The sequence below is a fragment of the Cavia porcellus genome, unplaced genomic scaffold (assembly GCF_034190915.1).
Source record: "Cavia porcellus strain 051 isolate PalLab524CR breed Dunkin Hartley unplaced genomic scaffold, mCavPor4.1 scaffold_15, whole genome shotgun sequence".
Classification (NCBI taxonomy): Eukaryota; Metazoa; Chordata; class Mammalia; order Rodentia; family Caviidae; genus Cavia; species Cavia porcellus.
In genome coordinates, this window is record NW_026947498.1 from 46337027 (window position 1) to 46350284 (window position 13258).

General features: G+C 36.8%; 2 protein-coding genes and 1 long non-coding RNA gene across 8 annotated transcripts in view; 2 read left to right on the forward strand and 1 right to left on the reverse strand.

The window, feature by feature from the left end:
* Window positions 1-13258, forward strand: part of Cmss1 (cms1 ribosomal small subunit homolog) — a 341586-nt gene that overhangs the window by 98492 nt on the left and 229836 nt on the right. The window lies entirely within an intron of this gene.
* Window positions 1-13258, reverse strand: part of Filip1l (filamin A interacting protein 1 like) — a 243707-nt gene that overhangs the window by 70196 nt on the left and 160253 nt on the right. For all 5 annotated transcript variants that reach the window (XM_063224821.1, XM_063224824.1, XM_063224823.1 and 2 more), the window contains 3 exons: window positions 10099-10351; window positions 9175-9348; window positions 86-264 (listed from right to left, as the gene is read on the reverse strand). In XM_063224821.1, coding sequence (XP_063080891.1) covers window positions 86-264; window positions 9175-9348; window positions 10099-10341 — 596 coding nt within the window. In that variant the 5' untranslated portion in view covers window positions 10342-10351. The remainder of the gene's footprint in view (window positions 1-85; window positions 265-9174; window positions 9349-10098; window positions 10352-13258) is intronic.
* Window positions 1-13258, forward strand: part of LOC134470478 (uncharacterized) — a 56133-nt gene that overhangs the window by 30330 nt on the left and 12545 nt on the right. Inside the window, exons 3-4 of the long non-coding RNA XR_010039403.1 lie at window positions 6541-6606; window positions 7622-7723. This is a non-coding gene — a long non-coding RNA (uncharacterized LOC134470478). The remainder of the gene's footprint in view (window positions 1-6540; window positions 6607-7621; window positions 7724-13258) is intronic.

Here is a 13258-nt window from a genome sequence, read left to right on the forward strand (position 1 = left end):
TTGCATCCTTGACAGCTGGTAAAGAGTCCTACTGATAGTGATTTAGTTTGCAGGATGGGTCTTATTTCAGCCAAAGCAGATTTACCTGTCACATTCCTGTTCTAGTAAGCTTATGAAGTCATCACTCTTCTCCATGTATTCTTTATGTTTTATCTTTTCTTTCTCCAGCTCCAATATGGTTTGCCTGTGGGATTTTTCTACCATTAAAAGTTGTTCCAAGAGTCGCCTGTGAGATTCTTTATGTTTTTCCACCACTTTGTCCAGCTAAAAAGAAAATGCATTTATAGCCTGTTAACAAAATGTTGACAATATTGGCATAGTTCACACTTTTTAGAATTGTTCATGTTTTGACTAATTGAGCAAATTTTTTAATGTTTAGTTTTTATCAAGGTGATATTTTGAGGGGAATTTTAGCACAGTTATCTTTATTATCAAATATTTTGAGAGAGAGTGATCTTTGTCTCTGTAGGTACTGGAATAATTTCTACATATCCCCCTTCTTCCCCTGACATTCCCCTGACATTCATACTTCTCTCCCCCCAAAATAACTCCATTAATAGAATGGCAGAGAACAGAGAATCCTTGCCCAGTGTTGGATTCTTCAGCTACCGTAGCTGATTTCTTCTGTCACAGTCTACCCTGTCTACCATTATATGCCTCTTGGATTCCATAGTCTTTTTATTATTCCTTGAAGTATTTCCATTAAAATAGGTAGGTAGACAGATAAGTGGACAAATATGCGATGTGTTGGTGTATAATGTGAACATGACCAAATTTAAACACTGAGACCATTCTGCTTTTTGTAGCACTAGTATCTTTGTTATAAAATGATAATTCTGTACCTGTTTTATGCATTGTCTTCACTACACGACCAAGAACTCCCAGAGGATAGGGCCATCATCCTATTTTTCTTAAATTCCTAGCATCTAACAAAGAACTTTGATTATTATTGATACCCTTTGTATGTTTATAGATTGGAAACAAATCAAGTAGGCAAAGAATCAAGAAAGAAAGAAAGGAGGGAACAGGGAGACCAGTGAAAGCAAATGTGGCTCAAAATTATTGCCAGTGATAAATTAAAATTGAGTAAGTGTGTAATTTTGAAAGCATGTGGCTTTCTAGATTAAATACTGGATGTTTTAACTATAATATGTTGGTTTTTGCTCCTTTTTTTGTCATAAAAGTTTGAAAATCTGTGGCTCTGTGTGAAATTAATGCCAATTAGCATTTTTGTTTATTTATTTGTCTGCTTGTAGTAGTGCTTGGTTTTAAAGCTATGACCTCTACATTGAGCTACAAACTCAGCCTCCCCTTCCTTTTTAAAATTTTTTATTTTCAAACAAGTTCTTGCTAAGAAACTAAATTGTCTAGCCTGGGCTTGAACTTGTGATCCTTCTGCCTCAACTACCTGGAGTACTCCAATTAACATTTTGGGGATGCTTTGGGTACATCTTAAAAAGCATACACTTGACTATGAATCCAAAGCAGAAAGAACAGAATTAAGGTCTATAGCATATAAAACCCAGTGGCCTCTCTCTGACCTCTTAAGTGCTTAAATTGGCTTATTTGATTTAGTTTTCTTTTTCTTTTCTTTCCTTTCTTCTTGTCCTGTTGTTTTGTTTTGTTTCATTTTGTTTGAGACAGGGTCTTCTTGTTTAGTGCAAGCTGGCCTTGAACTCATTACTCAGCCAAACTGGCTTCAAACTCACAGCAGTCTTCCTGCCTCACCTCCCAAGTGCTCCTATTGCAAGCGTGTGCCACTATGTCTGACAGTTGTTTAATTTTCTAATGTGGGTCTGGGATATACTTTATCACATACAAAATAAATGATTATGCAGTTGTCAATGATTTGTTAGATAAATATAGTCAGTCCTTTTGTGGAAGGTGAAACTGTCAAATAGTTGTATTTTCTGCTGTCAGAGGCAGTGTTAATTGACTGTCTTCTGAAAAGGAGGCCATAATGTTAAGAAGTTCTCAGACAACTACATTCCTCTGAAAAGCCCATCTTTTTGTTGCTTAATCATTACAGTGCATCTTTTTTTTTTTTTTTGTCTTTTTATCGGTACCGGGGATCGAACTTATGACTGCCTGCTTGCAAGGCAGGTGCTTATGCCTGCTGAGCTAAATCCCCAGCCCCCAATTATAGCACATCATAAGGGAGACTCAAATCAATTGCTTTTGAAATTTAAAAGTAAAAGAATGATAAGATGAGCTATAATTTAGATAAATTATCAGTTGATTTAGAGAAAAGATTCAATTTGTCACAAAACTGACCTTAGAAATAATAAGCGAATAATTATAACTCTTTGAAAGGAAAATGAATGACTTAAAGAAGCTTCTTAAATTAAAAATTTTTTCCCTTGTGCTATTCAGATGTGCATATTAAATTTTATTCAACCCAGTGAGAGACTATAGAAGACTTATTCACTCTTGCTTGCCAGTGTATTTCTTCCTTCTTTTGCTTATCGGTTGCTGTTTGTGCACAGGGTTTTAGGAAGGCTGGAAAGGACCAATGCTTTTCATTTATTAAAACATCAGTGTTTCCCCAACTCTAGCGCACCCATCCCCCTGCTCCCCAGGCTGCTGACAGGTCAGGTCTGTGGTCTGTTAAGAATTAGGCCTCATAACAAGTTGGGCTGAGAGACAGGCAAGTGAGGGAACCTTTGTCTTATTTACGATGCTCCCATCTCTCCATTCCTGCCTGAGCTCCACATCCTGCATTAGATTCACATTGCAGTGGGAACCCTACTGTGAACTGCACAGAAGGGATCTAAATTGTGTGGTGCTTATGAGAATCTGATGCCTGACAATCTAAAGTGGAGCTGAGTCGGTGATGGAAGCACTGAGGAATGTAATTATGTATTATAAACATAAACTAAAAAAATAAATAAAAAGAAAGTTCCTTTTTAACCCCTTGTGGGTGCAAAGTGTCTCCATCCATGAAACCAGCACTGGTTGGGGACTGCTATATTACATGACCCACCCCCTCAAAATGGTCTCCCTCTCTCTCCAGCCTCATCTGTTTCTTTCTAGTCTGTCCTTACCTCAAACATCATGTTTCATCAATGACTAAAAGTCATTTCACTAACTATTCCTCCTGCTAAGTCAGCCCATTTCCACTCCATCCCCCACTTTCACACCTTCCATTTAGCCTCACTGGAATTCAGGCAGTTCTTGGAACACATCATAGTGCTTCAAGACTGCCTGTCTCAATGCTAAGTCCTAGAAACCCTTTTCCTCTTCAGCATATTTCACAAAAACTTTTCCTATTCTCTTTATTCCTCAGGAAAATTAGTTATTCCTTTATATCTACGGTGGCGAGCCTATGACACTCATTTTATTTTTTATTTTAGGACAAAAATATTAATGTATGAGTTGTTTTTTCTAAACTAAAACCTCAGTATTCAGGTTTAATTCACATATTTGCACTTTGTGATAAATAAGTGGGTTTTGGGTTGCACTTTGTGATAAATAAATGGTTTGAAAGTTAGAGATGGCACTCATCTCTGAAAGCACTCTCTAATGGCACTCATCGCAATCACTGCTTTATATCAAGGGTTAAATGTCTGGATGTCCTCTCAGGTTCCATGATTCTCAAAAGATTATTTGGATTTGCTGTATCCTGTTCAGTACAGCCATGTGTATAACAGCTATTAATTAGAAACTTACATAGAGAAAGCCCCCAAACAAAATTACAGGTTCTGGTGATGTTTTTAGCTTGTTTTTGAAGTTTTAGTTTCTGACTTTATTTCTCCATGTCCAGAATTCCTCTTCGAAAATATGCCAGTTGGTTTTCACTTCAGTCTTTTTCATATTTCTGACAACTCAAATAGCAGACCTGATCTGCTGCAAGTGCCCAGCCCCTTTACTATTTTATACTTCAGATTCTTCATTTATAAATTGTACTTGATTATAAGATCACTTCTAGTACCACAATTTCCCCAAGGCAACAAAGTATTTACTAACTGCCTGTTCTGCCACATGTACCTAGTACTATGATAGTTGCCATGGAGAACTCAAGAGAAGTTTGAACTCTAAATGCTTATACTCTCACTAGGAAGATAAGATAAAGACATGAAATAATTACGAACTATGTAAGTAAGGCAGTATGTCATTAAGTACTAAGGGATTACCAGAAAATGATTGCTCTTTTTTTGTCTGTCTCCACTTACGGATTGAAAGAAGCTGGGGAAGAAAACAGGAAGACCTATCAGTCATTTCAGGGACCATCAAAAGCAAGAAAACTAAAAAGATGGCTTCCTAATGTTTCTTGTGCAACCAGCAGCTTTCACTTTATCAAATGTACAGTCCAATTCCTTGCCTAGGAAGAAGAAAGTATTGTGTGTTCCATTAGGTTGGATTTTTTGGTGATCTTGTCATGGTCAGGAGTGAAGCACAAAGAGGTGCTCCACCTTTCTCCTTTTAGCTGCTTAATGTTTGTTTAAAAAAGGATAATAACCTTTTTAAAAAATATATCCCAAATCACAGACCATTCTGAGTTTTGTTTTTTTGCTACAAGGCTTTTGTTCTTTTTATTCTTTTCCCCTGTGTTTTTGAAGACTGTCCTTTTCCTTGATTGTCTTTATCATTATTATCATCTTATTATTACTCTAAAAAAACTAGTAAGGATAAAACTAACCTAGAAAGCGGAAAAACTTTTTTTAGTAGATTAAAAATAACCGAATGTGCTACTCATAAAGATACCCCATCTTCTTCCTTGTTTGTACTAAAACCTGAGATTCCTTGTTAACACTGGAATCCTGACAGACATTTGTTCATTGCATCCACTTCTCGAGACTAGAAAAGGGGGTGTGATACCAATGGCTCCACTGGCAGATCTTCTAAAAGCCTTTCCTTGTTTCATCCTCACTCTGCATGGTGGTAGTCTTCTCTCATTCTCTTCTTGGTCATTTGATGAGCGTTAGGGCAACCTCTCTACAGTCTTCCTTTCTATACTAAATTTGGTAGGATTCTGAATATTTTCCCAATTTAGCTGAACCTTCATAGGGTTCTTCTTATTCCACATCAGCACAATCTCCTCTTTCTCTCTTCCTGTCTCTATAGCTCTGTAGCTCTCTCTTGCTCTCATTTGCTCCCTTTTTCCTGCCCCCCGCCATTCTCTCTCTCTGTATTTTGGTTTCATTTTTTTTTTAGATAGGGTCTCTCTGTGTAATTCACACTGGCCTTGAACTTGCTATATAACCCACACTAACTTTGAAATCATGGCTGTTCTCCTGCCTCAGCCTTCCAAGTGCTCACCATGCCTGGCTAGCATTCAATCCCTTTCTCAGGGGACTTATTTAAAGCCCATATAATTGTAAACATGTAAACTTGGACACATCTTTACCCTTTTCTTTTTATGTCCTACTTGATTGGGAACCATCTATCCATCTATGGATAGATATCCAACCATCTATGAATACTCTGCTGTTATTCGTAACTTCCTGTCCTTCTGTATTTGTAACCTCTTCATTCTATGTACTTTTTTGCCTCATCCCTTTCTGTATCCTTCCAGCCCTCGTTCTACCCATGATTCTCTCTTTCTTTTATCTTTGATACCTCTGTCCCTTTAAACTATTCCTATAAACACAGTCAAATCTTCCTCTTCAAAAAATGCACACACAGCGTGGCATGGTGGTGCACACCTGTAGTCCCACGGGTCAAGGCCAGCCAGGGCAACACGGTGAGTTCAAGGCCACCCTGGACTACACAGTGAGACCATGTCTCTAAATAAATAACTAAATAAATCAAATGCATGAAGCTTAAGTTTCAGAGTTCTTCACTTATATGGGCATTTTCCAGGGCTTTGCTCTCTCTCTACCAGTGCATTCATCTAGTTACATATGTTGTAAAATTTCCAAAAGTGAGATGTTTTATTTGTAATCAATTAAGACCTCTGCCTTTTTTCCATTTTGACTTACCCTCCATCATACTTCCTTTTATGTCAAGTAGTTTTGGAATGGCTATAAACATTTTGGGGGTCATGCTAAAAGAAAGCTCAGTTAAAATTTAAAGCAATATATTATATGGTTCACACTCATTTCCTTATATAGTTAAGTTATTGCTAGCCATCTTGAGGTAGGAAAGACTTCAGAAATACTTGTACCAGCCACTATATTTAGAATTGTCGAATATATTGTAAAGTCAGAGGTTATATTGCAAAATTATTATGTACTTTAGTTCCCAGCACTGAAAGTTTGTGCATTATAGAAAAAAAAAATGTTTCAAAATGTATGAAGCCAGTAGCTAATTAGTCTATCAAAATTTCTTTTTGAGTTTCTTGCTGCAGTGTTTTCTTCATATAGCTCCTCATGCTTTTAAGAATTTTATACTTTAACACTTTAATATAGTTTTTAGAGATGTGGTTTCATCATATAGCTCTATATTATTGCTGAAAATGGAATTTCATCCCTACTCATTCTCTACTTCTTAACTTTCTTGATTCATCTATCTAAATTCCACCTCTTAACTATATTATCTGTAATAATCTATGGTTGTATACTTATTTGTGTGATCATTTGTTTTCTGTGACCTTCTTAGGTATTAAACACGCTGGAGGCAGGAACCATGGCTTCTTATATATATCGACCCTTCAATAAGTATTAAGTAAGTAAATGAAATAAATGAAATTTTAAAGCTAAATTATATAGTTGCTTAAAATAAATACTTAAAAACCTTGTAGTAGCACGTGCCTATGGTCCCAGCACTCAGGAGGCCAACGAGGATCGCTGCTTGTTAAGGCCAGTCTAGGCTACACAGTAAGATCCTGCCTCAAAATAAAGTAAAATAAAATAAAATAGAAAACTGCTCTAGGATGCTCCAATTCATGCTCTCTCACTGTGTCATTTAGGGTGGGCCTTGAGCTTGCTATGTAGCCCAGGCTAGCCTCAAACTCACAGCAATTCTCCTGCCTTAGCCTTCCAAATGGGGGGATTACAGGCATGTGTCGCCATGCCTGGCTGCAGATTCCTTTATTATAGTACTTTGATAAGTTTAAATGCTGTTATATTTCTATAGTACAATTTTGGGAAAAACCAAGTGTACATTATACCATTGACTCAAAAAAAAATGTAAGCCAGCTTCTAATGTAAACTCCAAGGTTGAAAAGAAACAGGAAATTCAAACTGTTATTGACTGAATTTTGTCTTTTCCTTCCCTCTTGACCACACTTCTGTCCCAGGCCCGACTCTGTTCTAGCTCATGAGCTCACACCAATTTTTCATCATAAATTAGTCTTCCTACCATGTCATGTAATTGAGAGAATTTTTTCTTCAAAGTTTTTTTTACCATAAGAATTAGATAAATCCCCTTACGTTACTCAGACATGATTGAGGGTGTTTAGCTTTGTTTGTTTGATTTTACATTTTTCAAAAAACAACTTAGTAGATAAATAAAAGGGGAGGATGTTAACATTCTAAGATGAGCGACAACAAAAGAAGAATAGCATTCTAGTGTGTAGACATACATCCTTATTCCAACATGATGAAAGTTTAGCTGCCTCTGGTGTTAGTGAAGACATTGTCCTCCCCCGCCCTTCTTTTTTTAAATACTGTCTCTGGAACCCTAGTCAGAATTCCACTTTTATTGTTCATTCTTTGTCCTTTTATCCATTGTTTTATAGGCAGAAGAAATGAGTAGACAACTGAGTTATCACATAGAGAAAATTATGTAGGCTTCAAGGAATTGAACAGACTGATAGCTGAGAAGAAAGAATTTGTAAGGTGTAAGTAAAAGGAAAGATAGGAAAATTGGCAAATCCTGGAGCTAAATGGTGGAAGGGAGAAATGGGGGTATTTCTGAAGGAGTGATCAAAGAAGTTTGAATATATAAAGCACAGGCATATGGGTAGCTTTCAGGAGTACTTTGCAGTGTTAAGATTTCAAGCATTTGCAGAAAGTCAAAGTATTTCCAAATTTGCATGTTTTGTAACTGAAATTTGAGATCATTCTTTTTCATTTCACACTGAACTATCGAAGGGTTATGCTATTTGTGGAGTTTTGATAGGGGTATATTGACTGACCATTAATTTGCATTTAAGCTCATCCAGGTTACAGAATTTGTGCCTGTTTCACAGTCAGTATGTTGGGAGCTAGGACACAGTTTTAATACAGTTGACATGCTTGCAGCCTTAGCTCCTTTTACTTAAAATTTAGATTAATGTGCAAGTCAGCAGATTTGGGGTGGTCTCATCGTCATCCTTCAGAGAAGTAGATTCACATGAACCAAACTCCTTCACAACTTGGCAGGATGGTAGTCTTCTGTCATACGTCACCCAAGACAATACAAGAATAGCAAGGACATTAGAGGTCAGTCCTGATGTGGACTGCCAGAGTTTATGTGGGGAAAATTTGCCCAGAATTTGCTTTCACTCTCTCCAGCCTTTACTCATACTCTTAGTTGTTTCCTTTTTATAGAAATGAAAAATTATGAAATGTTCCATTGAGGTCTCAGAGGAAAATAGAAGAATAAAATAATGATGCCAAAGTGTTTCAAAAATGTCAGCAAGGAAAAGAGCAAGAAATACTTCATCTTTATGCAGTGGTGACCAAGTTGAAGCTGGTTGTTTATGCTATTGTATTTGCTGGGCACATTTGGTATGGGAAGGTCCTTGTTGTCATTAAACTTTTGAAGGGAAAAGTGATATATGCTTATCCAAAATATATTATTTTTAAAACTTTTTTGGGCAGCTCAGTCATGTTATATTCATGGTTAAAATTTCCTTGACATAATATCTCAATGTTTTCAAAGAAATTAACCTTCATGGTTGAGCTTCATCTGCTTTTTATTATAGTCTATGTAGCCTTCAATTCCCCAAAAGTAGTACAGACTTTGGATATGTGGGTGGATGTGTGTGTGTGTGTGTGTGTGTGGATGTGTGTGTGTGTGTGTGTGTGTGTGTGTGTGAGAGAGAGAGAGAGAGAGAGAGAGAGAGCATTTGGATTGATTTGTTCCAACCTGATGTCAAGACATAAACCTAGTAGAAGCATCCTATCTTTATTTTCCTTTCCTATAGAGTTTTGAGTATTTTATCTATTCTGGTTGATCTTAAAGATATTAGAAAGTAAAACTGTAGAGAATCAGTAGGGAGTTTACAAGTCATATGTGCTAGGCAGGCCCAGAGCTTGACTGATTGGTAACTAACTACTTTCGCCTCTCATCCAGTTTCATACATACCTCCTTCATTGGTTTCTCATAGATGTCCTCCTGCCAAGGGGCAGATTTTGCTTGAAAAGCGTCTCTCTGAAGAGCCTCTAGTACCTTTTTTGGAGTGACAAACCCATACTGAGCTTCCAGCAAAGCCAAGTCCATTTTTTCAGCCTTTAAAATGCCTATGACTTCATCTCTAGCCTGTAGAAACAAAAGGTATTTGAGAAAACCTGTTTTATCTACTGGCAGTCTCAGCAAGTGATTTCTTATGAGTTGACAAAGAGCTTTTTCTTCTCTTTCATATATAAATGAATATTTGTTCACAGTATCTTTTTGGAACGGTGACAAAACTATGTCCTTTTATGTTCCTTGCCATGTAATTATTCATTAATATTTTTTAAAGTGATCACTGTTCAATATTTATTGAACAATAAAGTGATCATTGAACAATAAAAAGACTAAATTCTTTTTATTTTTGACAGTCGAATAACATGAAATCCCTTAACAGACTGGCATTTGAGTTTTCAGGAGATAGAAAATATGCATAGCAGCTGTTTTGGACTTTCACATAAATGAAAAGGTTAATAATGCAAAGAAAATTATGGATTGGTTCACATGGCGTACAAAACAGCTATTGTTACTTAAACCAATCCAGAAGTTACCTGACTTGATTGTTACTGATAGGTGACTGTGTGCTGAAGCTTGGGAGCAGCATGGACAGAGGATATGGCCTTTCACAATATGCGTGCCAATTATGTCATAATGACCCCTATCTTGGATGTGATTAATTGCTCTTTGACTTGGTAGAAGAGAATTCTGTGTATGTATATTTATGCTTTGCTTTTGTATGCACACAAGTATGAACCACAGATAACTATTTTTGTGACCGCATGCATATCAAATTCAGAAGCGCTTCTCTTTGAAGCTAGAGATGACTCCAACCCAACTGACCTGCAGTTCTCCCTCTAGAATGCTGAGGAGAAATAATAAGTCATCTCTTGAGAGGTCTTCTGCTTGATGGCCATTGCCACCCTGTGATTTCTCTGAATTGGGATGTGGTAGGAATTCATCTGATGCACTAGTGGGATCTTTCTCTTGCTGCCTATGCTTCATGTCCAGGAAACTGTGATCTTTAGTGTGTCTTGGAGCTTGCTTTTGGGCTGAACCCTCAATGTCACTGCTTCTGGAACGCATTCTCTAAGACCTGGAAGGAGAGAAGACAATTTGTAACTCTTAAGGGAAGTAGAATTTTATAAATTTACCCATTACTGCTTTAACAAATCTGTATTCTTGTTACATTTATCATAGCCAAAAATTTGATCATTCTGATGTCTACAGCAGAGTATTTAGCAGATTCATAAATCAGTCTTCTTTCTTTACACTTCTGCTTTGAAAGTCGACATTTTAAAAACATGTTCTGCTTTGATTAAGGCCACTAATGTCCATGGGTAAACAAACTGAAATTCATTCACCAGGCATTCCACCACAATGACCCAAGGTCATACCTTCAACTATGGCCTAAGAGCTTTCTTGAGACATACTTAACATAATTGTAAAATGCTATACTTGCCGAGTATTTTTCTTCAGACCCACAGCCTTACCTTTTAAAGTTACTGAGGTGTTTTGTTTTGTTTTTTGTTGTTGTTGTTGTAGTGTTTGTCTTGTTTTCCTAATTTTTTAGCTTTTGGTGCATTAGGATAAAGTGATGCTTCACAATACTCTAAAATTATTCTGCTGTAAAGGCAAAGTCTAGTATTAGAGGAATGAAGGGTCATCCCCTGGCTATATTCCTGACATTCTTTTAAAATTCCAGATCTATCCTTGAGTAAATCAAGGACTTGTGTTTAGTCTACTTATCTCCAAAGGAGAGATATTAATGCCTATGATAGTTGACTGTGAGTATTTGAGGGCCACATTAGGTGCACATATTATTGTCTAAATTTATTTATAATAGTAAGAAAAATTATTTCACTTTTGAAGTTTTTGAATAAAGTGAACATAGCAATTAAACTTGTAGTAGAATGCAATAACAGTAGCATGCTGTTAATTTTATTTTGTTTAAGGGTGCGGGTTTTTTGAGACACAGCCTTGCTTCTCACTATGAAGCCCAGGCTAACCTCAAACTCACGGAAATCTTCCTGCCTCAGCCTTCCAAGTGCTGGATTTATCAATAGATACCACCACACTCAGCCTAGAAAGTGCTGTATACTTGCTGCACACTAAAAGATAATGAAAAGTTATTATGTAGATTACATATATTTAAATACTTGTCTTCTTTTTGGATGTGTATGTGTGTGTAACATTGAATCAGGGGTCTCCAGCATGCCACACAGATATTCTTACCACTGTGCTACACACCTACCTTAATATTTTAAATCTCTATTCATGACTCCAAGATATATCTGACCTGGTGTTCCATTTAAATAAATGTTTAATGGGATAACTGATTTGTTCCTTCTACTTTGTGACCTGCTGTCTGAGATAGATGTACTACTATATAACAGAACACCAAGATGGTGAAAATGGCTGCAGTAGCTTAAAACTCTATGGTTTATTCCATATCTTCAGCCATTTTGCAACACCGTTGTGATACAGGAGAGATAAAACTCCCAACCTGCTAGATGTCAGATGTGCTGAGTTCATGGGCCCTAAATAAAAGAATAGATTCTAAAGCACAAAGGAAGTTAAGAGTAGGAAGGTTTACTGGGGAATAGAAATAGCTTCTGAGAGACGGGAGGGTCCTGAATGAGTTGACACGGAAGTCATCTTTCTAAGAATGTCTTATAGGGCAAAGTTATGTAGTGGGCACATCGTGGTCCAGACTATAATCAAGCAATAAGATTACAAGTATAGTGTCTTAGCCAAACTTGATCCACTAGGGAAACAGGGCACATTGCGAGGACATATGGAAGACATAATTAACCTTGGTTGATCATCTCAAGAGTGTTTAGTCTTTTGCTTTAGTCTTAGTTGTTTCAGTCATTTTAGTTTCAGTCTTAGTGTTAGTGGGTGAAAAAAGATGATCTACTCCTAGAGAAATAATGGTCTACTGCTATGGGAAATTCCAAAAGGAAATTATGTAAATCTGACCATTATGATTTTAATCTTGAGACCTTGACTTCTTCAGTCAGGCCTCCAGCCACAATTCTGATGTCTCTGCCTTTCACTGACTGCCTTGAGAACCCAGTCCCTTTCTAGCTGTGCATTAGTTTTTATCTAATTTGGCTGCTATAATAGCTGGGCTTGGATGTTCTCAGATGTGCATTCTCCATACCTGACTGTAGGGACATCAGCTATGTCATCTTATCTCTGCTTCACAGACATTGTCATTCCCTAGAAGGCTAAACAGGGATTCCCTACATGGTAGACTTATAATATTCCAAGACATTGACAGGTGAAACTCTCAAGGTCTCATTTTGTTTGATAAAGGACATCTCAAAGCCAACTTAGATTTTGGGGTGGCAGGATCAATTCTACTCCTAGGTGGAAAGAGCTATGGAATCACATTGCAAAATACTGTAAGGAGTTAACTATAGTCATCTTTGAAAAAAATCTATTGTACAATGATATGAATTATTTTGAAAAATCTAAAAAAGCTTAAAAGACTGGGAAGGTACATTTAGCTCTTTCCTTCTTTTAGTTTCCTGAAAGCATAAGATGTTCTTTGGGTTTTTTTTTTTTTTTTTTTTAAGGATTTGTATAGTGCATTCCTGTGCTTTTCTCCTACCCACATATTCCTATGTGTAAAGATAACTTACTGATAAGAATTAATTTGTTCTGTATTCTGTTGCTAATCAATAAGCATTCCCCTGCCTTCCACAATTTTATCTAAGGTATGTCTTCCAGAATACTAAGATAAGGAAGCCTCTATTTGGCAAGATAATTTGCTAAGCACTGCAGGTAGCAGTGCCCTTTGAGTTTAAGGCAGCCTTGAACTGCCCCAAAGACTGAATAGATCCCTTACATCTTAGGTTCTCCCAACTGGCTCTTAAAGTAGATTGGGTGAAATCTGTCAACAAAGCAAAGGACATTTGCCAGTGATATTTCTAAGTAGGAAAAAAGAATGATCTGAAACATTTTACCCTGTTTTTTATTCTTTTAAAAGTGATTA